This window comes from Neolamprologus brichardi, chromosome 12 (genome assembly GCF_056152115.1).
Source record: "Neolamprologus brichardi isolate AB-2024 chromosome 12, ASM5615211v1, whole genome shotgun sequence".
In the NCBI taxonomy this organism is placed as follows: Eukaryota; Metazoa; Chordata; class Actinopteri; order Cichliformes; family Cichlidae; genus Neolamprologus; species Neolamprologus brichardi.
In genome coordinates, this window is record NC_142115.1 from 8,395,377 (window position 1) to 8,423,186 (window position 27,810).

At 40.9% G+C, this 27,810-nt stretch overlaps 1 protein-coding gene across 2 annotated transcripts; it reads left to right on the forward strand.

Annotated features, from left to right (window-relative positions):
* The first annotated feature begins 140 nt into the window (after window positions 1-140).
* On the forward strand, window positions 141-26,766 carry htra4 (HtrA serine peptidase 4). 2 transcript variants are annotated; one of them, XM_087848673.1, is made up of 9 exons: window positions 141-572; window positions 12,026-12,125; window positions 12,220-12,424; window positions 17,173-17,367; window positions 17,486-17,518; window positions 18,104-18,230; window positions 18,320-18,377; window positions 19,287-19,382; window positions 26,114-26,766. In XM_087848673.1, the coding sequence occupies exons 1-9, from the start codon at window positions 149-151 to the stop codon at window positions 26,277-26,279; spliced, it is 1,404 nt and encodes a 467-aa protein (XP_087704799.1). In that variant the 5' UTR covers window positions 141-148; the 3' UTR covers window positions 26,280-26,766. The 2 variants fall into 2 exon arrangements, with proteins under 2 accessions (XP_087704799.1, XP_006797660.2); XM_006797597.3 differs by having other exon boundaries at window positions 18,104-18,218.
* Window positions 26,767-27,810: the final 1,044 nt, after the last annotated feature.

Genomic DNA, 27,810 nt, shown 5'->3' on the forward strand with positions numbered 1-27,810 from the left:
CGAAGTAGAAGCCAGGAGCAACATGCTGCAACTCGAACCTCACTGCCATCAGTGTTGGGGGCTGTAGGAAAAGCAGCTCCGTTTAGGTGCATTACACCTTCAGCCTCTTTAAGAGCACAGAGACTGCTGCAAACTGATTCTTCACACGATGAAGAGCCTCGCTTACCTCACGCTTGTGTTCTCTGCAGTCCATACAGGCCTGCTAAGAGAAAGACAAACCTGCCCACAGGTGTGTGCCGCCTCTCAGTGTCCTGCCACACCGCACGCGTGTTACTACGGCCAGGTAAAGGACGCCTGCGGCTGCTGCGTGGTGTGTGCGGCCGGGGAAGGTGAAGCGTGCGGGAAGCGCAGCAGCGGCCACCTGTCCTGCGGTAACGGGCTACGGTGCGACTCAGGCCCGAGGAAAGACGGAGGGTTCCACAGCCTGTGCGTGTGTGCCTCCTCCGGCCCGGTGTGTGGCAGCGACGGCAGGACGTACCCCAGCATCTGCCGCCTGAGAGCCGAGAACAGGAGAGCCGAGCTCGGAGAGACCTCCCCAGTGTTTTTAATCCAGAGGGGTCGGTGTGACTCTGGTAAGCTGATATTAGCTTTGGTCTAATATCCCATCTTTGTTGTTTTCCTCTTTCTTTCCTTTTTTCTTTAAAAAGAGATCTGTGTATAACTGATATGAAACAGCAATTGTTAAAGTTAAAACTGTGAATAATACTGAAGAATGATCTTATGACAACATTTTCTGTGGAGCAGGTAAATTAACATATAAGTGATTTCAGAGAAGCCAGAGTGCATGTCCTGACGCGTGATGACACCGTAGCCTCTAAACAAAGGGGGTAGCCTACTTCTGCTGCACAAAGTTTTTTATTTTTTTTATTTTTTACATAAAATCAATAATGAACCAAATTAAAAATGCATCCTTATACTAATGTTTCTCTTTACGTTATACTTTTCTGCTAATTAAGGGTTAATAGTTTGATAAAGATGAACTAAATTATACAGTGGTGTTAATAGAGTAGTATAAGCAAAGCTATAGCTGTGTAATAGCAATCAGTTTTCACCAAGGGTGTAGATTTGGTTTTGGCATTGGTGGGGACGGATGATTCAACCACCGAACCCTGCCCCCTTTCTGCTTTTTTGTCCCTTTTTGTCTTTGCTTCTTGATAAAAAAAAAAAAAAAAGGAGAAATATACTTGCCTATATATGCTATTCTACATTTTTTAACCATTTAAAATTACAATTCACAGTTTTATATGTGAATTGCATAATGTTAAATTACTATTAAACAAATGACTGACTAAGTATTTTAGGTTTAGTTTACTTCAGCCATATTCCATATAACTCAGGAATCATACAAAAATAAAAATAGTTTCAAATACAGTCATGACAATAAAAGAATATCACTTTAACAACATTAGTTCAGTTATAGTACACCAACATCTAAGGAGCTTGCAAAGAAAAGCGTCTGGACTTCTTTAAGTTACTTGAAGACGTTTCACCTCTCATCAGAGAAGCTTCTTCAGTTCTAAGGTCAAATGGTGGAGAGTCCCAGATATAAACCTAGTGGGAGTATCCCCCCACAGAGGGACAAAAGGACCCCCTGATGATCCTCTAATCGCCTGAGCCAAGGTGTGAAACTACTCATCTAAGATTACCACAAAGTAAAAGATCTCTCAGCAAAATTATGCAACATTTTAGGTCCACTGTTGCCCCGATCAAGTCAGTGAGCTGAGATTTTTTATTCTAAACATAAACTACTGTTACAGCAACAGACATGGACTACTGGTGCCCCACACAACAACTCAATGCCCACTATGTGAAGTCTCTCCTGGTGGACATGGCACACAACAGCATTGTTTAATCTCATTTGAGTTATTGTTAACCTTAGCCATGTTTTTAGTCTTCTGAGAGCACTGAAGCTTCTTTCAGCCTCAGTACCTGCATTTTATCCTCAGATTAAAATTATTATTATGTGCTTGATGTGCCTCACCTTTGGCCCTGGCTTTTCCCCTCTGACTGCACTAGTACATATTGCCACCTGATAAAATAACACATTGATTCATGCCATATAAAAAGTGAGACGTCAATTCAGATTCTTTGTCAAATATAAATGGTAAATGGTAGGTTTCTTTGAAAAATACTTTCTTATATCCAGGTTCTTCCTTTTTGCTGCCATCCTCCTCTCCTCCTTGCAGGTCTTCGCAACGCAGGCTTGCTGCTGCTAAAACTAAACAGAGCTCCCTGAAAGGCACAGCCAATCACATTGGCCATATTTGTCACATGACATAGGACTTCAGTAGAGAACGTAACTTAACTCTTTGTGCTCCGCTGGGTGCAGATCGTTTTTTTCTTTCTATCGGGTTTGTTTTTTCTTTACTCGAAGAGATCAAATTATTGGTGGGGACAATTCAACAATCGCTGGAAATTGGTGGGGACATGTCCCTTTCGTCCATGCCAAATCTACGCCCTTGGTTTTCACATATGAACTTGGGGACTTTTCTTACAAGTACACAGTTGAGGTCTCTAGACTTTTAAAAGGTAATGATGTTGAACAGCATATCTTTCCTTAACACCAGTGTTTCTGACAATGCACAAGTTCTGCTGCTATTATACACTGTGTATGAAAGATGAATACAGTGATGTCACCCAGTTTAGAATAGAATAGAATAGAATAGAATAGAATAGAATTCAACTTTATTGTCATTGCACATGCACAGGTACAGGGCAACGAAATGCAGTTTGCATCCATCCAGAAGTGCTTTAGTGATATAGATATATTACAATATATATTAGCAATAATATAGATATGTAAGTATGTTACAGAAATGGGTCTATTATGGTATGTTATAATGTACACGGTATGAAGTATGTTATGAATATTCTATAACTATAAGTATGTACAGGCTGTAGTGAGTACAAGCTATGTACAGGCTATGAACAGGATATAAATATGAAATAAAATAAAAAACTATACAGAAATCTGAGATATACAGTTATACAGAAATGTGAACTATGCAAGTTATAAACAGTTGTAGGATTAAAAATTATCGTATGATTATTTACACAGAACTATACAGTAGTGCAGTTAAGATTCAATTCAATTCAATTCAATTTTATTTATATAGCGCCAAATCACAACAAATGTCGCCTCAAGGGGCTTCATAGATACAGAGAAAGAAAGATAAGTGAGATATGTGGATAATTTCTACAGAGGTATATAAAGTGCTAGTGATTGTGAATGGTGGTTTAGTCCATGTTATTATTGTGTGTTTGAGGGTACGGTTGTCCATTGTGTGTGTGTGTAGGTGGTTGTGGGTGTGTGTATGTCCAGTCCATGAGTTTAACGTGGGTCAGATGTCAGGAGGCAGAGTTCAGGAGTCTGACAGCTGTGGGGAAGAAGCTGTTCCGGTACCTGGTGGTCTTAGTCCGGAGGCTCCTGTAGCGCCTCCTAGAGGGCAGGAGGGTGAAGAGTCTATGTGATGGGTGACTGGGGTCTTTGATGATTTTCCCAGCCCTTTTCAGACACCGCTTCCTGTATATGTCCTTTATGGCAGGAAGTGGTGCTCCGGCGATGCGCTGGGCAGTTTTCACGACCCTCTGCAATGCCTTCCGGTCCGAGGCAGAGCAGTTCCCATACCAGACTGTTATACAGTTGGTCAGGATGCTCTCGATGGTACAGCGATAGAAGTTCACCAGGATGTCTGAGGACAGGTGGTTCTTCCTCAGAGTCCTCAAGAAGAAGAGGCGCTGGTGAGCCTTCTTGACCAGCTTGGAGCAGTTGGTCGTCCAGATGAGATCCTCGGAGATGTGGACTCCCAGGAACTTGAAGCTGCTCACACGCTCCACAGCCGTCCCCTTAATGTGGATGGGTGGATGTGGGTCAGCATTCCTCCTGTAGTCCACGATGAGCTCCTTGGTCTTCTCTGTGTTAAGCAGCAGGTTGTTTCTGTCGCACCACTCAGCCAGACGATCCACCTCCTCCCTGTAGGGAGCCTCATCGTTGTCACTGATGAGGCCAATCACCGTGGTGTCATCTGCAAACTTAATGATGGTGTTGGAACCATCAGCAGGTCTGCAGTCGTGGGTGAAGAGGGAGTAGAGGAAAGGGCTCATCACACAGCCTTGTGGTACACCGGTGTTCATTGTGATTGTAGATGAGCAGCGGTTATCCAGCCGGACATGTTGGGGGCAGTTGGTCAGGAAGTCCAGTAACCATTTGCAGATGAGGGGACTGATGCCCAGGTCTGTCAGTTTTCTGATGAGTTGTGAGGGGTGGATTGTATTGAATGCTGAACTGAAGTCTATAAACAGCATTCTGGCGTATGTGTTGTTGTTGTCCAGGTGTGAGAGGACAGAGTGCAGTGCGATGGAGACTGCATCCTCTGTGCTCCTGTTCTGGCGGTATGCGAATTGGTGGGGGTCCAGGGTGGGGGGGAGACAGGATTTGAAGTGTGCTAGGACCAGCTGCTCTAAGCACTTAGTGATGATGGGGGTGAGTGCTACTGGGCGGTAGTCATTGAGGCAAGATGGGTTGGAGTTTTTGGGTATCGGGACGATGGAGGTGGATTTGAAGCAGGCCGGTACCGCAGCGTAGGCCAAGGACAGGTTGAATATGTCTGTAAGCACTCCTGCAAGCTCCCCAGAACACGCTCTGAGAACACGCCCGGGGATGCCATCAGGACCTGCAGCCTTGTGGACATTGATCCTGCTCAGCACCGCTCCTACATCGGTGGGGGAGAGAGTCAGAGGTTGGTGGTCTGGCGCCATGTTTAGCACCATGTTGAGTTTTTGGTGAAATTTTCTGGACAAGCCTCTTACCACCAAACATCCATTTATGACCACAGTGTATCCATCTTCTGATAAACCCAAGAACAGGAGGGCAACAAGCCAGTGAACTCCTAGTGCCAGTCCTAAGCCAGGGTAAATGGGGAGTGTTGTGTTAGGAAGGGCATTTGGTGTAAATTCTTGGCCAAATCAAGCATGTTGATCATAAAGAATGAGACTCCCAAACTGGACTGGTTGGAGCCCGAATTAACGACTCAACCTCAGAAAACGGTTCAGTAACCCTCTGAGCCAGTTTCTGCTGGCTAGATGTCAAAATGGTCTACTGTATAAACATCAGGGCTAAAATCAGTTTAAACTGGGTCCGGAGTTGGAACTTTCAAAAATGAGTGGCAGATCAAATGCACTGGAGGATAAAATTATGCCCACTTACTGCTGAGAATTTTTTAAATTAGTTAGACAGACAGAAATGCTGTGATTTAATAAATATTTCTGGGGAAAATGTATGTGGGAGTGCCACTTAGGTGCTTACATAACTACAAAACTCTTGTCTCTCCTGGGATGGTAGGTCTTCTCATTGTGTGTTGCCTGGTGATATTATTTGTATGGCCCCGTGGACAATCAAAACATACTGTTCCCACATACTAGTGACGACACAATGGTTAGTACTGCTGCTGCATAGCAAGAAGATTCTGAGTTCTAATGCATAAATTGTCAAAGGAGTTTGCAGAGGTGTTGAGGAGGCAACGATTTTCCTTCACTTTTTAGCCAAATTTAGGGGGAGAGGGTGGTATCTTCTTAGCAAGCGTTAAATAGACATCTGGCAAAGTCATCTAAAGAAAAGCAGTAACTGCTGTTGCATTATGGGGGGTATAGGATTCATATTTCTTGGATTTATTCAAATTTTAAGCCTCAGCTGGTCTGTTGCTGCTCCTGTGACGCTGAAGATTGCTGTAAATCTCAGATTTTTCTATTTCTGTGGTTCGTGGCTACTCATCATCACCTGTGCTTTTTAATTTCACTCATAAAGCTAATAAGTCATTCCCCAGAATGTGTTGGACTCAAAATCATCTACCTTGGGAAAAGTTGTCTTCCTGGAATATGCTGATATAGGGAGCCTCATAATGTTCTGCATATTCATGCGACATAAAACAGTGCATTCTCAAATTCTCCACTGATGGCTTTTCGTTCTCCTGAGAGAAACCCAGCACCACACTGCCACCCAAATATATCCTCTTCATTTTCCCTTCCTGTCCTATCCATTTTCAGTTGCACGTTTTATCACAGCCTTCCAAAGAGGTGAGAGAATACATCATGCATTAGACCTCCAACTGCTCGCCTATGCAAACTGGTTTATGCAAATCCCTGAGCACTGACAATGTAGATGAGGCCGTAAAATATAAAATATAGCAAAAAGGAGATGGGAATATCCCTGTCAGAAGGATTAAATATAGCCTTCACTTTGCTCAGATACTGGCATCATAGATATGTGACCTCCTTTGCGGCATGTGAGTAGAACGGTATAAATCAGAATATATCACAAAGGAAGGCTGCACAGCACAAAGTAATCCATTCACATCCAATTAGATTTACCCTAAACAGAGGAAACTCTTGTGTCTGGTATCTGCCATTTATTTAATGGAAGAAGTGGAGATGGGGACACTCAGTTTTCCCCAGCATGCATGATGAAATGTAACAAAATGCTAAGCAGAGATGAATGAATGAATGAATGAATGCCTTTATTTGTCGCTTGCAGTTGCCTGCATCAAAAGGTCTTGTGCGTAGCATGGAACAAAACTGCAAAGACTCAACTACCCTAGGAGAGAGACATCCAAACTCCACGCAGAAAGGTCATAAAGCTACTAGGTCCTGGGCATAACCGTTCCAAGAAGGAATGCTCAGCCTCACAATATCTCTTTGAGTCAGTAATTCCACTGATTGGTGGAGCTTCTCTTTTTGGGAAGTGACATTGCTAACTACTGCACCTCAGTGCTGCCTATAAGTCCCATTAATACAGACCTTCCCAAAGTGTGGGGCCCGCCCCCTAGGGGGGGCGCAGAGCCATTGCAGGGGGGGCGCGGTGTGATAAGGGGGAAAAAAACAACGCTTGGACACTGCTAGCACGGGGCGCCCACACAAAGGCAAAACAGGAGATGACGCATCGCTGAATATGTTTCCAAACCAACTTCATTCTAAGCCAAAGACTAGAAAATATGGTGAAGCATATCTTCCCTTTGGCTTCACCTGCACAAGTGCCAAGGTAGGTCTCCCCTGCAGAATTGGTTTTCCCTTCGTCGGGAGCAGCGCTGGGCTCTTCAAATCACGGACAAACAGTATCCCACATTCTTGATTTTTAGTTCACAAACACTTGTTGTAATGACTAACTACTCCTGACATTTTATAGACATTAGCTCTTTATACAGTAAAGTTACAGTGGGATACAAATAATATCAGGCTGATCCTGCCACGATTTGTTCCCCCTGTCTAAATCACGGACAAACAGTATTCCACAGTTGTTTATGTTTTTGAACCCATTTTGCACAGAGAGGTATTTTTTGACAAATGTATTGATAGCAATGTTGAACATTATTACACAGGAAAAAAACTAACTACACGTAAAATAATCACACCGTGACGCCTCAGCCTTTCTAAATAGAGGGACAGTAACTAAGCATGTAAAACCTGAAGATAGAGACAAAAAACTTGTAATCTGACTATCTGCCATTCTGCAATTCATCTCATGTAAACAATAAGGTGGCGCACAGCGTGACGTGAAAAAAGGCACATACCTTTGACGTTGCGTGACGAACTCTGTATTCCTCGTCCACACGTAAAAAATCTCAGTTTTTGGTGATTCAAAACGTCGTTTACGTGTGGACGAAACAGCTGCGTTTTCAAAAATACCCGTGTAGGTGTGGACATAGCGTAAAAGAGTTAGTAGTTTATTTTCTTACTACCTGTAATTTATTGCTGATTACTTGTATTTGCTTAATTGCTTACTAAATGTTTGAGGTGTGGAATAAACCGCAATGGAGCAAAATATGGGTGTGTGGTTGGAGGATATGTTTGTGCGTGTGCGCGTGTGCGGGGGGGGGCATTTTTCTTGTAAAACAAAGGGGGGCCTAGCAAAAAAAGTTTGGGAACCACTGCCTTAATACAACCTATAGGTGGCACATGACGTTGATGACAACATTATCAAATGAATGTAATTAATTTTGTATTTAATAAGAATTGAAACTACTAGTTGAAGAATTTTCTGCAAGGTTTTTTTGCAACAACAAATGTGACCCCCTACTGGCCATTATAAAGAAAGCAGGTTTAAGTCAATTGTACTTTGGTTTCAGACTTCAGACCTCGAAGTTACATCCATCTTTTAGTCTATGCCTTCTCTTTTGCTCTAATCATTAATATAAAATGCCAAATATGCCACTTGATCATAAGCACAGATTAGTGACTAATACTAGGACTTAGCTAATATATTAAATTGAATATTCTGATAGTAACTAGCACTTGGGTAAAGTAAAATGTGAAGTGAATTTAAAGTTTATATCAGAAATTGCTGGTAACCTCACTGCTAGCAGTCTACATAAGATAAAATGAGGACAGTGCTGCCCTATGACTTGCAGATAACAGTGTGTATGTCGGGAGTCCTGTCGCTACATTTCATCACCTTCCTCTGCTGTAAACAAGGTGATCAGGAAACAGACAGGCGAGAAATGTTGGCATATTTACAGCTGCTATTTCTGTTGATACAAGATGAAGATTGTGTGTGTGTATGTGAGAGAGAGAGAAAGAGCATCAACTAAACAGAAAGTGCTTGCTTGACTCTTGAACTATTTGTGTTCCTTACTGGCTGTGTGTAGAATACCAGGTAATATGGGCGTTATTTACAGAGGAGCATATCTTCAGTGGCTTATAAAGCACTTTAAGTTACATGAATAAAACATGACTGAAACTGGAGGATAGAATCACATCCCTTCAAGATACTTTGTCATTTGATGTTTTGCTGATAATGACTACAATCTAGGGGCGATCGTGGCTCAAGAGTTGGGAGTTCGCCTTGTAATCGGAAGGTTGCCGGTTCGAGCCCCGGCTCGGACAGTCTCGGTCGTTGTGTCCTTGGGCAAGACACTTCACCTGCCGCCTACTGGTGTTGGCCAGAAGGGCCGATGGCGCGATATGGCAGCCTCGCTTCTGTCAGTCTGCCCCAGGGCAGCTGTGGCTACAACTGTAGCTTGCCTCCACCAGTGTGTGAATGTGAGAGTGAATGGGTGGATGACTGGACGTGTAAAGCGCTTTGGGGTCCCTAGGCGGGACTAGTAAAAGCGCTATACAAATACAGGCCATTTACCATTTACCATTTACAATAGAGAGTGCCATCTAAAACTTCATTCAGTTGGGTTGAGAGTTGTAATTGCTTAGGTCATAGCATGTGAGTGACGGATGAGATCTTTGCAGTGATTTGCTGCAATCTTGTAAAACTATGCCAGCACAATGGCCCCAACACTATGGATCCAAATTTCTAGATGGAAGCTATTTTAAATTTACATTGTTTTCATTTTCATGTGTATATTTCAGGTCTAACAAAAGGTTAGAAATATATTGGAGACACTGTTTATTTTATTTTTTTCATTGTTTGGACGGTCATCACATGGATGCAGGCACAGAGAATACCAGCATAGCCATTAAAGATGAGGCAGAAACAGGTAGCTCCAAACAGAAGGACCAGTCAAAACAAATCAAGGACCTTATTCCTAAACTAGTCCCCACCACAGAGTCAAACATGACAAACCTCTTCTACCACATACGCAAAAATCACATGAAAGAGTATGGAGAGAGTTTACGGATGAGACGCAAAAGAAGAGCCGTCAGGTGCTCAAAATAAACCTTACACTCAAACGTTAGAACAGGCTTTTACCCGCAGCACACCATGTAATAAATACTCACAAAGAAAATTGCGGGAGTTACAACTTATATTTAACAATGCATAGTTTCATGCATCGGTCAAAACACTCGACTCCAGGTACACAATGTCCAGCTGAAACACTTCACACAAGTTGAGCTGCCCGAGAGTGGCAGAATTTACAGAAAAGCACTATTTTGCCATATACATCGTTGTTGGGATGAGAAATGTCTTTTATCGGGATATGAGATTCTGGTTATATTACACAGCCCTATTCATCAGGTAATGCATGTAATTTTCACTTTACAACTTTTTTGAAGTGCCTAAGGAGAATTTCTGCTAAAAACAAAACAAAACATAATTTACTGGGCGCTGGTTTAGCTCACTGGGATGAACAGGAGACCATATGCCGCATGGCTGAGAGCAGCTGGTTCGAGTCCGACCCCCCATGTCTTTGCTCCGCTTTCCTGTTAGCCTTCACCATCCCTATCAAAAACAAATCCATAAAAAGGCCCCCAAAAAGTTTAACAAACATAATTTACAGTATAAATTCTTAATAGAAATGTTGAATTTAATGTGTGATGACAATATGAAAATTTAATAGCAGATTAGCATCAAACGCTGTATTCATTTGATGGAAGATGGAGGGACTTGCAAGCTGGCAATGCTGTGTGTCATTTGTGTAATTGAGAGGATACTGAAAGCTACAAATTTATCCTGTCAATGCAGAGCTCACTCTTGATTTGTTGGAAGAGCTTTCAGAGGCAGAAATAGTTGGCATTTTGCCAAAGTAGCTTTTGGCAAAAACACAGACTGTCATTTGCATTTAAGACCATTTCTGCACAGACAAGTTTGTTTGTGCAAACGAACACGGCGTCAGCTCAAGAACCTGGCAGCTTCAGACCAACAAGTTTGTTTACCAAGCTAAGGAGAACTTGGGAGATATTGCCCCCAAGTGAGGAAAATACTGTTTTCCAAAGTAAATTCCGTTTCCTTTCATGAGCACTCAAGCATCAGACTTATTTCATGTCAGATTAATAGGAAGCTTCTAATCTATACTAGCATAAAACATATGGGTGGGTATTGTGTGTGCTTTTGTATAAACCAATGAAGATGTTTGTGTTTGCAGTAAGCCTGTGATCCCACTAATATTAAAAACCATACAAGCTCTGAGTGGAGTAATAATGTGCCAGTACTTGCCTGATAAGTATTCTGTAAGTCTGATAAGGAAAGAATTGTAAATGAAACTATTATCTTCATGTCACATGATACACAGATTCAGAGACACTCAAAGCAAAAGTGTTGATATAAATGTTGGAATTCTGAATAGGAGACTGAGTAAACTAGTGCATACAGGTGTAGGTGTTCTGGCGGAGGGCCAGGAAACACGGACACAGCAAAACAACTGCAGGGCAGATAATGTCATTTTCTCTCATCTCATCTTGGCTTCTCTAATGGCAGCAAAAGTGCAGTCAACTTAATAACAAGTAAATGACTGCATTCGATCTAGTTTAGACCTCTCTAAAATGACAAAACCCTAAAAATAATACTCATAAAAAAGCTTTATTGCTCAAATGAAAAATCTATAAAAGGCTTCATTAATAAGACAAGCCAGTAATGAACTTAACCTAGTAATAACTAGGTTCGACCAAACATTAACAGAAGCTGAAGATGTTTGTTGCTTCCAGCTCTTTGTATGAGTCTTTTTACTATGAGATGAAGTATCTGATGATTGACTAATAGAAGCATCTAGATTCTGAGTTGCTTAGTAGTTATTTATTTATTTCACCTGTCTAAGAGAACCATGCATGATTAGTTTACCAGCAGACAATTTCTGGTGTTCTTTTGAAACTTAAGTTGCTGTTAACCAGTTAGTCCTGCCCCTTCCTATTGTGTTTTTGTCATACTGGCTGGCTTGGTGTCTGGGTTGATTTTGTGACAAACCTAAATATCTTATCTAGGTTATAACATGGTTAATATTAAACAGTGTGCTACCATTCATTATGAGGATTTTTGTATATATATTTGCTTCAACCCTTAGTCATACAATCATTGATAGCTTTTGTAAAATCTGCCTAACCAGTGTGAAGTTGGCAAAACGAAGATGGGAACACCAAAGTCAACAGGATTCATTTCCCAGAGATGATAGCTAAAGCACAAATTTATACTAAGTTGCTTGATGTTGACCAAAATTGACTAATGGACTAAGGAGCCATTTTTACAGCCCCACTTTCTTTTAAACAATACATGACTGTTTTTGAAATAAAGTCTGTTTAAGTTTTAAGATTTCATTTTTCTATTAAAGAAAATTTTTTGAAAACTTTTATGCCTTTTCTTTTATACTAAAAGGGGCACAGCATCCGGGAAGTATACGCTACAAGTTTAACTTCATTGCAGATGTGGTGGATAAGATTGTCCCAGCTGTGGTACACCTGGAGCTTTTTCAAAGGTAAACCAAACCAAAGCAGAAAAATGAAGTAGCATTTCAAAATGCTCTTTTAGATGCAAAATGACCTTTTCTATTAATCTTTTTTTACTGCCAGAGTGCCATTTTCCAGTGAGGAGTTCTCTGTGTCGAGTGGCTCTGGGTTTATAGTGTCAGAGGATGGCTGGATTGTCACAAATGCTCACGTGCTTACCAACAAACAGCGGATAAAAGTTGAGTTGAAAAGTGGCGTGCATTATGAAGCTGCGGTCAGGGATGTGGATCAGAAGATGGACATCGCTCTCATCAAAATCGATCCAGATGTGAGTGTCCTGCTGTTTTTGTGGGGCTCCCCAAGGGTTTAAGGCAAAATCAGTGGTGCGTTTCCTCTTGCTGAGTAGCTTGTCATCAGAGGCTAACATCAAAGTGTATTAATCCTGCACACAAAGCAGTGAGAAATCCCGGGAGAGAGTCATCAAGGGCCTTTGCCTACCAAAATTAGACTCTGTTCCTTAACATGGCCAATTTGCAGACTGAATTCCTTTGGGGTGCTATTTGTTCATGTATCATGAATTCAAAGCCCCAGCTATTTTTTGTGTGTATACTTACAAGAGCAGTTTTGAATAAAACATGTTCCAACTTAGACTTGCTCATACAGAACTGGCTGCTTTGTATGGTAGCAGGTGCTCTATTCCCAACCACTTCAGTCAGACGGCACTCAGTGTGAAGCACATGATTAACATCTTTAGGGCTGATCTGAATACAGGAACACCTCAAGATAAGCAGAAGTTAACCAGAAGCATCACTGGATTTAACTGCTTTAAAGCTGAAGGAGTTTTCTCTTTTTAAAAACCTGGGAGTGGTGACAGTTGTACAATGCTTTAACACTCTGTGATACATTGTTTGCAGAAGGGGTTCTAAAGCTTGCCTAAAAGGCATATTTGTTGTGACATAAGAGCCGATACCCTGGTAGGTGCAGCTATAAATTAAATTAAGCATTACAATTCACACTAGAGATAAATGGCGTGAGCCTGGCAAAGGAGGAACCAGGCAGAGTCAAGCTGAAGCATATTTTAGTTTGGCGTACAACTAAATGTTTTTGTATTAAAAAATGCACTTTAAACACTCATTTCCACCGTAGGGCTTTGGCAACCTTTTCCAACCAGTGACAGTTAACCTTCATCAACATCAACAGAAATATCAACAAAAAAAGAAGAAAACTGCTAATAATAATGTTTGAACAAGTGAGTGACTGGAACAAGTTATGCAGTGAAAGATTTTCTAAAATTCAGCAACATGACTTTTGCTTGCAGGACTAGTTTTGAGAGACCATAAACAGCTGGTCTCTGAATGAGTTGAATTTCAAAGAGGAAGGATCGTTTCACCAGTGGAAACTTTACAGAAAAGTATAACAGTTTTATTACTGGTATATCTCAGGTTTAGTGGGCAACTCATATCTTCTGAGGCTATTGCAGAAGCTAGCATTAGAATCTGCCATGGTCCATTTGCTGTGTCTCCCTCACGGTTTCTTGCCGGACCCATACTTAAACTCCTCCTCGGAGGTGCTGATTCTCATTCCTGCTACTTCTCAGCAATGAACTGTTCCACTGCAAGCTGGAGGCCACCACCCGGTAAAGCCAACATAAACACAAAAAGCAGAGACAAAATCCACCTACAAATTCTGTCTATAAAAGTTACAAACAGAATTTGTGTCAAAAGGCAGCCCCAGCAAAGTCCAACAGCCACTAGAAACAAGTCCAACTCATTGTTGTTAATGCAACCAAGTTCTCTCTTCCAAACAGTCCATATTTTCAAAGTGCCTCCAATGGGATCCCCCAAGGGATGATGTCAAACACCTTCTCCAAGTCCACAAAAAACATGCAGACTGGTTAGGCAAATTCCCCACTCGAATATCTCAAGAGGATAAAAGCCAGGACAAAAAACACATTGTTCCTCTTGAATCTAGGTTTGACTAATGGACAGACTCTCCTCAGTAGTACCCTAGTGTAGACCTGTCCAGAGACCCTAAGTAGTGTGAGCTCTCAATATTTAGAGGACACCCCTCTACTCAAAGATGGGAATCATCACCCTAGTCTACTAATAACAAAGGCATTGGCACAGATCTCCACATGATGTTGCATAGGCGTGGCACCAAGACATCCCTACAACACCCAGGATCTTTGGGAATTCAGGGCAAATCTCATACATGCCAGGAGCACTGGCATCAAGGACCTGTTTAACTGCCAAAGTGACCTCACCCCAGTGGTGGGTGAGTCACCCCGCTCATCTCCATACTCTGCTTCCTCTATGAAAGGCATGTCAGTGGGATTGGGGAGATAATCAAAAATATTCCTTCCACTGCAGCATCCTGTCAAAGTTCAACAGGAAGTGGGTACTTGTGATCTTGCTAGATGCGCCGAATGAATCCTCACTATATTTGGGTTCCCCCCCAAACTCCTCACCAGGTGGTGATCAATTTAAAGATCAGCTTCTCTCTTCACCTGAGCATCCAGAACACACAACTAAAGATCTGATATATAGGGTGGGCCATTTATATGGATACACCGTAATAACATGGGAATAGTTGGTGATATTAAAGTCCTATTTGTTGCACATTAGTATATGTGAGGGGGCAAACTCCTCAAGATGGGTGGTGACCATGGTGGCCATTTAGAAGTTGGCCATCTTGGATACAACTTTTGTTTTTTCAATAGGAAGAGGGCCATGTGACACATCAAACTTATTGGTAATGTCACAAGAAAAACAATGGTGTGCTTGGTCTCAACGTAACTTTATTATTTCATGAGTTATTTACAAGTTTCTGACCACTTATAAAATGTGTTCAATGTGCTGCCCATTGTGTTGGATTGTCTATGCAACCCTCTTCTCCCACTCTTCACACATTGATAGCAACACCGCAGATGACCCCAAAGATAAAAGTCTAAGGGAGTCAGATCGGGAGACCTTGGGGGCCATTCAACTGGCCCATGACGACCAATTTCCAGGAAACTGTTCATCTAGGAATGCTCGGACCTGGCACCCATATTGTGGTGGTGCACCATCTTGCTGGAAAAACTCAGGGAACGTGCCAGCTTCAATGCACAAAGAGGGAACACATCATCATGTAGCAATTTGAAATATCCAGTGGCCTTGAGGTTTCCATTGATGAAGAATGGACCCACTATTGTTGTACCTCATATTCCACACCAAACCATCACTTTTGTTGTTCCAACAGTCTTGGAGGGATCCATCCAATGTGGGTTAGTGTCAGACCAATAGCGGTGGTTTTGTTTGTTAACTTCACCATTCACATAAAGGTTTGCCTCATCACTGAACAAAATCTTCTGCGTGAACTGAGGGTCCTGTTCCAATTTTTGTTTTGCCCATTCTGCAAATTCTGTGCGCCGATCTGGGTCATCCTCGTTGAGATGCTGCAGTAGCTGGAGTTTGTAAGGGTGCCATTTGTGAGTTGCTAATATCCGCCGAAGGGATGTTCGACTAATGCCACTCTTTAGTGACATGCGGCGAGTGATACACTGTGGGCTCTTGCTGAATGAAGCTTGGACAGCCACTGATTTTCCTTCATTAGTGAAAGTTTTCTTGCGTCCACATTTTGGTAAATCCAACACTGAAGCAGCAAGCAGTTTGCTAACTGTAGCATGGGAGATGGGTGGTCTCGTAGGGAGTCAATGGCTGTGAACAAAGAGAAACTTGTAAATAACTCATGAAAGAATCAAGTTACATTGAAACCAAGCATACCATTGTTTTTCTTGTGACATTACCAATAAGTTTGATGTGTCACATGGCCCTCTTCCTATTGAAAAAACACAAGTTGTATCCAAGATGGCCGACTTCTAAACGGCCACCATGGTCACCACCCATCTTGAGGAGTTTGCCCCCTGTATAGGAATTTCTTTTATTTATGTATTAATTACATTATTTTATTGTATAATGCCTTGGTGCCACTGGATTTAAACATGTTCCACACTCACACTATAAGACAAATGGTGGGGGTGTAGTAAGGAAGTTGGGGGAAGCAGACCACTCCACAGGAAGAGTCTTTTGTCTCTTCGAGGACTCTGGGAGGTAGCAAGGGAGTGTGAACCATAAGGTGTGAAACAGCTGTGTACTGCCTTTTGTTCCTGAAGAAGGTATTTAACTAAAAGCCATGCTAGGCTCAGTGAGACTCTGCTGACCGTCTGCCCCGCGGTCATGCAGGCTCTCCACAAGCTTGGTTGTCTGTTTTTTGTGTGTTCGGATTAAAGAATGTTAGCTACCGCTCACCGCTTGTCTGCAGGCTTTATTTAAATGGAAAACTTTCACAACTCCCCTCACATATACTTATGTGCCACAAACAGGACTTTAATATCACCAACCATTTCCATGTTATTATGGTGTATCCATATAAATGGTCCACCCTGTAGAATTACAAAAATGATTGACCTGTGACCCAGGCTGTCCTGGTGCAATATGCACTAATGACACTTATGCCCAAAATATGTCGTTAGCACAGAAGTCCAATCACAAAACACCACTCGAGTTCACATTATGCAGGTTGTTTCTCCCAATCATAGCCCAGTCTCTAGATATTCATATAGCAATTTATTCACCTTTCATCCATGGCCAATTAACCTCTCTCTTGACTTTGAGAGGAAGCTGGATCACCCAGAAGAAACCCACACAGGGAGAAGATGCAAATTCCAAACAGAAAAGCCAGAGATAGGATTCGAACCATGTTTTAGATCTCACCCTAGGTCAACACACCTGAATCAAATGACTAGTTCATTACCAGGCCTCTGGAGAACTTTAAGACATGTTGAGGAGCTAATTTAGCCATTTAAATCAGCTGTGTTGGATCAAGGACACATCTAAAACCTTCAGGACACCGGCCCTTGAGGCCTGGAGTTCCCCCAAGCCTATTTTAAGCTGTTACCCTCCTGGACTGCCCTTTCACCCTCTGTTTGGATCAAACCCTCTGCTATGACAGTGCCTGTATCTGGCTCCCCAGCCTTTTAAGTCCAAGGTGGTCCTTAGGCCGGTCCTGTCATGTCTCTTTGTGGCTCACTCGCAGGGTACCTTGCCCGTGCTGCGTCTCAGCCAGTCCTCAGACCTGCGTCCAGGTGAATTTGTGGTGGCAGTAGGAAGCCCTTTCTCTCTGCAGAACACTGTCACCACTGGCATTGTCAGCACTGCCATTCGCAACAGCCTAGAGCTGGGCTTTAAGGACTCTGACATGGACTACATCCAAACTGATGCCATTATAAATGTGAGTGAATAAGCATTATAAACCTATTGATGCCCTTCATTTTAACTGCCTTTTTTTGTTTTTATTCTTAATGAACAATGGGTAAGAAAATGTTTTTGTTTTTTTGTATTATTCATAGTATGGAAACTCTGGTGGACCGCTTGTCAACTTGGTAAGAGGATTTATAGTGCTGTCACGTGTAAAGAGATAAGACCAGGCCATTTGCATGTTTGTTATGCTTGCTGCTATGTAGGCGATTTTCTTGTTTTATTTATGACTGTGTGGACTAAGGTCATGATATTGTTTTATTTAATACCCAGTATCTTCACTCTACTCCCTCAGGTTCAAAATTAAGCCTTCCACAAAATATTTTAGGACAAGACCCGATTATGGAGGTCTTTGCATTGTTACTATGGAATAAAATGATACAGATTGTATATTCATTTATCAAGGTTGCTGCCTCCAGCCTGCCTTCCCGAAAATTGCAGCTTTTTTCTTAAGGAGAATAGTTGCCATACCCAGCATGCATTTTTTTTTTAATCGTCCTTTGCTGTGAAAACACAGATAAGTTATGACAATAACCAAGACTGATGATTTGCATTGTGGGTAAAAAGAACACTTAATAGACACTGAGTTGTGTTATGTGCAGTGGAAGAAAAGGACACAGTACTGCTGTTTCTTTCTCTACATGAGGCAAAATTGTGAAATCAATGAAGACCACAGACACAGCTGCCCCTCTATTTTGTGCTTTTAACAGGATGGAGATGTAATAGGCATAAATACTCTGAAAGTGGCTGCTGGAATTTCTTTTGCCATCCCTGTGGACAGAATACGTCAGTTTCTTGCCAACTCCTACAACAGACAAGCCAGCGGTGAGCAGAATCGTATGTTTTTGTCACAGCGTCCAGGAATTCAGTTCATGATAACATTTATTCAGTGATAAAGTCATATATATGTGTTTATTTCCCCTCAGGAAATTCACTACCAAAAAAGAAATTCATAGGTGTCCGGATGGTACAACTCACACCATCGTAAGTAAAGGAAAATTCATTTTTCCTAAACTGTCCTGCATTTTAAATGAAGCTAGTACCAGTGCCTTAAACCTTCCTGTTTTTTTAAATGGCGAGCAGACTCTGACTGCAAAAGTGCAGATTCATGTAAAATGCTGAAGTAACAACCTGCTTCTATTTGTGGATAGCATATCTTTAAGCCTCTGGAGGGTATAGTTGGCTGTTTTTGACTACTTTTGATTTTATCTTTATATTTCACCTTTGAAGACTATTTACATTGCCTTGTTTGACATCATTATTTTCAGCACAACTTCACATGTATGAATTTACAGTTTGTTTTCATTTTGTCATACGGATCTAAAATCACACAAAAAAAACTCTGAGTAGGAAAAAGTTCCTTTTTTTTACTTTGAAAATCACAAATATTATATCAAATGTCTATATTATCAAATAAGTGGCCAATTAGCAAGGAGCATCTACATAGGAATTATAGTTTAAAAAAAATAGCATGTGCAGTTACCATTACCTATCGATCAGTAAATATCACAATATAGATATCAAAGATATGAAGAAACAGTAAAATAACCAGATAAAAGTAAAAAGATAGATGCATGGTTTTGACCAATTTTATTTAAAAAAAAATACAAATTTCTTATCTGGTGTTCCTGTAATGTTGTCTTGCACACTGAATTTCAGTAGGTTTGGTAACATAAAACACAAAAGCATAACTTCTACCACTCAGAGGTTTAGCTGAACGACACCTTTTGTACTAATTAGTGCCCTTTTGAAATATATAGGCATGTATTTAATACTGCATAAAACTATAATTACTTTTGTCATTTCAAAATAAAATGTAGATGTTTGATGAGATATGAAACAAATTTCAACCAATGGGATAACCTGTTTCTCTGTTGTTGTGTGATTGTCCAGTTTAATCCGAGATCTCAAGGAACGTGAGCCAGAATTTCCAGATGTGAGCTCAGGTGTTTACATCTATGAGGTAATGCCTGGAACAGCTGCATCCAGGTAAGAATTGTGCTGCAATACATTTATTCTTTTGTGAAAAACGGAGATTTCATATAGCTTGAAAAATTAATAGGTAGGGGCAGAAATGTACTATTAGAACTCGGCATCCAGAGATCAACCTCTGGATATTTTCTGAAAAGCGTCAGGTCAGATGGCCCAGGATGTGAGTGGGCATTAAGGTGTCTGGGGAGGAAACTCAAAACTGGATTATAGATGGCAGACAGTTGGTGTCGTAAACCACCGCCTCTGTTCAAAGATGGTCGCTCACAGTGGACATAGATGGCTTCTTTCACTCCTCTTTCAAACCATCTGTCCTCTCTGTTCTGCATCTTAAGGACAAAGGTCACTCTTTTGAGGATGGCAATGTTCACATTTTGGACAGAGAGGACAGATGGTTTGAAAGAAGAGTGAAAGAAGCCATCTATGTCCACTGTGAGCGACCATCTTTGAACAGAGGCGGTGGTTTACGACACCAACTGTCTGCCATCTATAATCCAGTTTTGAGTTTCCTCCCCAGACGCCTTAATGCCCACTTACATCCTGGGCCATCTGACCTCAGGAATTCGCATGATAAGGTGGGGCCAGGTTTCACAACGAGCTCACCCGAAACCCTGGCTGATTGGGACCCACACCCAGTTTCACACCTTGGCTCAGGAGATTAGAGGATCATCAGGGGGTCCTTTTGTCCCTCTGCGGGGGGATACTCCCACTAGGTTTAAATCTGGGACTCTCCACCATTTGACCTCAGAACTGAAGAAGCTTCTCGGATGAGAGGTGAAACGTCTTCAAGCAACTTAAAGAAGTCCAGACACTTTTCTTTGCAAGCTCCTTTGATCATATTGTAAACATCACATCAGGAATGCTGTTCGGAGTGATGTCAGGCTCAAATAGCAGCACCCTCTCTCTTCTTTCTCCTCCCAAAGTGTGTGCAGGGGTACATGATTCAATTCAATTCAATTCAATTCAATTCAATTCAATTCAATTCAATTCAATTTTATTTATATAGCGCCAAATCACAACAAAAGTCGCCTCAAGGCGCTTCATAGATACAGAGAAAAGCCCAACAATCATATGACCCCCTATGAGCAAGCACTTTGGCGACAGTGGGAAGGAAAAACTCCCTTTTAACAGGAAGAAACCTCCGGCAGAACCAGGCTCAGGGAGGGGCGGCCATCTGCTGCGACCGGTTGGGGTGAGAGAAGGAAGACAGGATAAAAGACATGCTGTGGAAGAGAGACAGAGATTAATAACAGATATGATTCAATACAGAGAGGTCTATTAACACATAGTGAGTGAGAAAGGTGACTGGAAAGGAAAAACTCAATGCATCATGGGAATCCCCCGGCAGCCTACATCTATTGCAGCATAACTAAGGGAGGATTCAGGGTCACCTGGTCCAGCCCTAACTATATGCTTTAGCAAAAAGGAAAGTTTTAAGCCTAATCTTAAAAGTAGAGATAGTGTCTGTCTCCCGAATCCAAACTGGAAGCTGGTTCCACAGAAGAGGGGCCTGAAAACTGAAGGCTCTCCCTCCCATTCTACTTTTAAATACTCTAGGAACAACAAGTAGGCCTGCAGAGCGGGAGCGAAGTGCTCTAATAGGGTAATATGGTACTACAAGGTCATTAAGATAAGATGGGGCCTGATTATTTAAGACCTTGTATGTGAGGAGCAGGATTTTGAATTCAATTCTGGATTTAACAGGAAGCCAATGAAGGGAAGCCAAAACAGGAGAAATATGCTCTCTCTTTCTAGTCCCTGTCAGTACTCTTGCTGCAGCATTTTGGATTAACTGAAGGCTTTTCAGTGAGTTTTTTGGACATCCTGATAATAATGAATTGCAGTAGTCCAGCCTGGAAGTAATAAATGCATGAACTAGTTTTTCAGCATCACTCTGAGACAGGATATTTCTAATTTTAGAGATGTTGCGCAAATGGAAGAACGCAGTCTTACATATTTGTTTAATATGTGCGTTGAAGGACATATCCTGGTCAAAAATGACTCCAAGGTTCCTCACAGTGTTACTGGAGGCCAAGGTAATGCCATCCAGAGTAAGAATCTGGTTAGATACCATATTTCTAAGCTTTTCAGCGCCGAGTACAATGACCTCAGTTTTATCTGAGTTAAGAAGCAGAAAGTTAGTGGCCATCCAAGTCTTTATGTCTTTAAGACATTCCTGCAGTTTAACTAATTGGTGTGTGTTATCTGGCTTCATGGACAGATAGAGCTGGGTGTCATCTGCATAGCAGTGAAAATGTATGCTATGTCTTCTAATGATGCTGCCTAGGGGAAGCATGTATAATGTAAACAGAATTGGTCCTAGCGCTGAACCCTGTGGAACTCCATAATTAACCTCAGTGTGTGAAGAGGACTCTCCATTTACATGCACAAATTGGAGTCTATTAGATAGATATGATACAAACCACTGCAGTGCAATACCTGTAATACCTACAGCATGTTCTAATCGCTCTAACAGGATATTATGGTCAACAGTATCGAATGCTGCACTAAGGTCAAGAAGGACAAGCACAGAGATGAGTCCACTGTCAGAGGCCATAAGAAGATCATTTGTAACCTTCACTAAAGCTGTTTCTGTGCTGTGATGAACTCTGAAACCTGACTGAAACTCTTCAAATAAACCATTCCTCTGCAGATGATCTGTTAGCTGTTTGACAACTACTCTTTCAAGGATTTTTGATATGAAAGGAAGGTTGGAGATTGGCCTATAATTAGCTAAGACTGCTGGGTCTAGAGATGGCTTTTTGAGTAAAGGTTTAACTGCAGCCACCTTGAAGGCCTGTGGTACATAGCCGATTATTAGAGATAGGTTGATCATATATAAGATCGAAGAATTAATCAATGGCAGGACTTCTTTGAGCAGTTTTGTAGGAATGGGGTCTAAAAGACACGTTGATGGTTTGGAGGAAGTAATTATTGAAGTTAACTCAGAAAGATCGATTGGAGAAAAAGAGTCTAACTTAACATCAATGGAACTAAGAGTAGCTGTAGATAATATTACATCTGTGGGATGATTATTGGTAATTTTTTCTCTAATGATAAAAATTTTATTTGTGAAGAAGTTCATGAAGTCATCACTAGTTAACGTTAAAGGGATGGTTGGCTCAAAAGAGCTCTGACTTTTTGTCAGCCTGGCTACAGTGCTGAAGAGAAACCTGGGGTTGTTCTTATTTTCTTCAATCAGTGATGAGTAGTAAGCTGTTCTGGCTTTGCGGAGGGCTTTCTTATAAAGCAACAAACTATTTCTCCAGGCTAAATGATGATCCTCTAAATTTGTGACACGCCATTTCCTCTCCAGATTACGAGTCATCTGCTTTAGGGTACGTGTTTGAGAATTATACCACGGGGTCAGGTACTTCTGATTAGAGACCTTAGTTTTCACCGGAGCTACAGTATCCAGAGTCGTACGTAGTGAGGAGGTGAAATTATTAACAAGATAATCGACCTCTGTTGGGGTAGCGTTCAGATAGCTGCTCTGCTCTGTGTTGGTACAGGGCATTGACGATGATAACAGTGGCTGGATTATATTCTTAAACTTAGTTACAGCGCTTTCAGAAAGACATCTACTTTGATAAAGTCCACTCTCCACTGCTGCGTAATCAATTATTGTAAATGTAAATGTTATCAAGAAATGATCAGACAGGAGAGGGTTGTCAGGAAACACTGTTAAATGTTCAGTTTCTATGCCATATGTTAAAACAAGATCTAGAGCAGTGGTTCTTAACCTTGTTGGAGGTACCGAACCCCACCAGTTTCATATGCACATTCACTGAACCCCTCTTTAGTGAAAAATAAAATATGATTTTTTTCAAATTCAAGACATAGATATGTTTTTTATTGGTGCACAAAATGAGCCGTGCATGTCACGGTGGAGGCTCTGCCGAACCCCTGAGACCGACTCACCGAACCCCTAGGGTTCGATCGAACCCAGGTTAAGAACCACTGATCTAGAGTGTGATTAAAGTGGTGGGTGGGTTCTTTTACATTTTGAGAGAAGCCAATTGAATCTAACAACAGATTAAATGCCATGTTGAGGCTGTCATTTTTAGCATCAACATGGATGTTAAAATCACCCACAATAATTATTTTATCTGAGCTCAGAACTAAATTAGATATAAAGTCTGAGAAATCAGACAGAAACTCTGTGTAAGGCCCAGGTGGACGATAGATGATAACAAGTAAGACTGGTTTCTGAGTTTCACAGCTGGGGTGGACAATGTTAAGCATAAGGCTTTCAAATGAATTAAAAGTCTGTCTTGGTCTTTCATTAATTAATAGACTGGTGTGAAAAATTGCTGCCAAACCGCCCCCTCGACCTGTGCTTCGAGATTTCTGGTAGTTAGAATGACTCGGGGGTGTTGATTCATTTAAACTAACATAATCATCCTGCTGCAACCAGGTTTCTGTAAGGCAGAGTAAATCAATTTGTTGATCAATTATTAAGTCATGTACTAACAGAGACTTGGAGGAGAGAGACCTAATATTTAATAATCCACATTTCACTGTTTTACTCTTTGGTTCAGATGTGGATACTGTATTGTTCTTTCTTTGTAAATGTTTAAGTTGTTTGTTGCTGGTTTTTAGTTTGTTTTTTGTCTTTTTGGAAGCAGACACAGTCTCTATGGAGATGGGTTTTTGGGGGGGTAGCAGGAGGAGAGAAGCTGCAGAGAGGCGTGTAAGAGTGCAACTCTGCTTCCTGGTCCCAACTCTGGATAGTCATGTTTTGAGGGGTTTAATAAATTTGTCGATATTTCTAGAAATGAGTGTGACAATGCTCTGTGTCAACTTGACAATGCTCTGTGTCTCACTCTGAAAGTCTTATGATTCCTTATAAAAGATCTCAGATCATTATGTCAAACCAAAATATCAACAAGTATGTACTTTAATGCTAAAACCTGGGCATGGAAGTTATGCACCCAGTTCTTGTTTTCAAGTCTTTCAAGATGTATGCTGTACAATCATTCCACCTTGGAAAAAAATGATTATAATAAGTTAGAAAAGTATATATTCACCTCCACTAATAGTTGGTTAAATATCCCTTAGTAAGTTGCAATTTAACCAGATATTATTAGTAGCCATCAATAAGCTTCTGGTAGGATATTTGACCACTTTCTTGGCAGAATTTTAGAGTTAATTTAAATTGATTGGCTTGGCTAGTCCAGAAATTTTCAAAAGGGTTGAAATGGCCATCCCACAAACTTAGATTCAAGCTTAGAATCATCAGTCAAACAACTGTAAATATGTGCAAGTTATTTGTATGTGTCTCCAGTTTGCCAAGGTCTGGAAGAAGGCCCAAACTGTCTTCCTCAGATAAGAGAAAATTATTTAAGACCCAGGAATTACTAAGGCTTGAGCCTGCCATGAACTAGAAATGGCTGGAACACTAGTGTCACTGTCAACAGTGAAGCGAGTGTTACATCACATTGACTGACGGGGTGTCAACCAAGAAAGAACAGCTCCAAAATTGAAGGGCTTTCAAACTTGAGAACATTGCTGTTTAGCTGCCAATACAGTGCAGCTAACACTGTATCCGCTGCATACACTGGAACATTGCACAGAGTAGGTGGAATATTTAATAAATCAAAGTTCTTCAGATTCACCTTAAATCAATAGTTTGACAGTTAAAACCTGGACACAATTCAGTGTTTTGACTTGTCAGTGCTCTCAAACACACATCCATGGATAAAGCAGGCTAACATTAGACCCAGCTCCAACCTGACAATGCTTAAAAACTGGGTCTGTGCCAGAAAACCAACAGATTGAAATTAACTCTACCAATTCTGGAGAGAAAAATAGTCACATATGTAACCATACTTATTTCAGAATCTTGTTGATGGCTATTTTTCAGCCAACAGGTCTTTTTTTATATGCATGCACACACATCCACCTTGATGACTTCTGATTATCTTTGATTATCAGAAGTTTGATTATCATATTGTGTTATGATTCATCACAGGTGATAGTTTTCTTACTCACTATTGTGCTATGTTTACTAAAAGATACTAACATAGTCTTTAGAGTTGGGTGATACATTTCCTGGGGATTCATCTGAGTGTAACTTTCCCATTATAAACTACACAGGAAAGGCATTGCTTTTTCAATATAATATCCAGTGCAGCTTTAATGTTATGGGTTTTGTTTGCTGTATTTTAAGTCTACATTGTAGAGATTATTGTAGACACTTTCCTGTTGTTATCCTAAATGCTACACTGTTTTACAGATTAAATCTTTTCAAAGTTGGATACCACAGCTGTGGGCCACTCTTCATTTATTTATGTATTTTCTTATTTTTATTGCAAAGCTGCACAATCTTTTTTATGGAAGACAGAATCCTTCTCTCTTTCTTTAGACTCTATATTCTTAATTGTCCTCCCTTGACATTGAAGCCTTATGCTTTGCACAGAACACAGCAGTTGACTAACATCCAAGCATTACAGCACAGCCTGTCAATTCACAGTGACAACTTGGATTGCCAGTTTAGTAACCTACTAACCTACTGTCATCTTGCCAACAGCAAGACGATCAGCAAATGTACATACCTAACATGCAAATATCTGCCAGTGAAGAGATTTACAATCAGTGAAGGTTTTTTTTTTTTTTGGGGGGGCTGACACAGGAGCAGGCTTGTTTTGTGTATAAGTTACTGGTGTTTTCCTTAGAGTTTGACACCTTTTCAGCTTGTGATTGATGGTATGGTGTTGATATCTCTGCAGGGGAGGTATAACTGATCATGACGTCATCATTGGCATCAATGGACAGCCTGTCCACACCACTCAGGAAGTGAGCGATGCCGTCAGGCACAGCACCTCACTCTTTGTTTTGGTGAGGAGAAAGAATGGGGATGTTACGCTAATGATCATCCCTGAAGAAACTGACTGATACCACTGTCTGTCTGCAAGTAGCTGGGTTTCCATCCAATTGTACTGTGCATTTCCAAAAAGCAGAAGTATTAGAATTAGCAGTGCCAAAATGCCCCAACATGCTATTACCTTAGTTTTATGGTTCCCTTTTAGGAGGGTTACAGTTTCCTCATCATAGAAAAGAAGATGTTTTTTGGCATTTTGGTTCTCAGTTACAGTGTAATGAATCTTTGCCTGTTTTACTTTGCTTTCAAAATTGTCAGAATTCTGAAACAATTCACAAGTCCAGAAGAGCAAACAGTTGGATATCAGCCACAAGTTGGAAATTAGCACCAGTGACACCATAAGATCTTTCAAAGATGTAACATGTTCAAAACACCATAGTAGCATTTATAAAGATCTATGCCTTGTTTTTCCTCAGCTGTTCATTAGTCACACAGAAAGTACAGAAATTCAATTAAATCATCAGAGGTACAAATGAATATTTCCAGTCTCAAGTTATGAAGTTATGAGCACGCTGCTCGTAATTCAAGATTCAAGATTCTTTATTCGTCACATGCATATTTATACAAGTATAACACGCAGTGAAATGTAACCTGATACGCTCCTCGACTTGTGCAAAAGGGGGAGAGAAGAACAACATTATATATTATATACATTAGGTGAATGTGCAGTAGTAGATTTGTATGCAGCAAGCAGGTGAATTCTGTAAAAAAAGAATTTGATTTAATTGACAGCACACATGTCTGGTTAGATCCAACTGTTTAATAGAAAGCTGTAAGAAGGAAATAGACAGCTAAAGTTAAATTTGCCAAAACAGGTGTGTTCAAATTAATCCCAGTCCATACAGGGAGGTCTGGATTTCTTTCCCGGAAATTTAGAAACATGTTTCTGTAGTCCATTCCATTTGTGCTCCTCAAATTTCAAAAAAATTGTTTTTGCACAAGCAGACAGCGTAACTTTTACTCTGGATAATCCACAGACATCACTGTGAAGATTTAGAAGTGCTCTTGACAGTGTGTTCTTGGATTTCTTCAGAGTAATAAGGATGCTGGGGTTTTTTTGCATTATCAGCCCATACCCCATTAAATTTTGTGTGTTCCAAGTCAGTTTCACACTAAACTCTCTGTAAGGTGTCATGTGTATCATTAACATCATTTCCTGCTCTACTTTGTAGGCAAATTTCCCCAGAAATGTTACAGCAAAATGAAATATAATAAATAGCTGTGTCAATGTTGGCAGAGGACCTGAATCATTGTCAGAATGTGTATGTGTTGACACAGTTGTTAGGGGCACCATCTTATCAAAATTGTGCTATTTTAGTTGTTTTATTTACTTATATTAAAATCATTCAGATTCATGAATTCCCTGAAATAAAAAATGTAGAAGAAATTCTTGAATGCCATGAATATTCAGCAAGTAAACTTCCCTGACAAGGTGGGTATACTGTGTACCACACATTGCAGTGAGCCAACATTTGCATTTGCACACTTCTATGTAGTGTCTGAATTATGACATATACATTTTTGTAGAGCTTTTGAACACACATT

Coding starts and splice junctions, on each gene's coding strand:
- htra4 (XM_087848673.1), top strand. CDS start 149: ATGAAGAGCCTCGCTTACCTCACGCTTGTGTTCTCTGCAGTCCATACA. Junction 18,231..18,319: donor AGCCAGCGGTGAGCAGAATC/GTATGTTTTTGT, acceptor ATTTCCCCTCAG/GAAATTCACTACCAAAAAAG. Junction 19,383..26,113: donor CCTGGAACAGCTGCATCCAG/GTAAGAATTGTG, acceptor ATATCTCTGCAG/GGGAGGTATAACTGATCATG.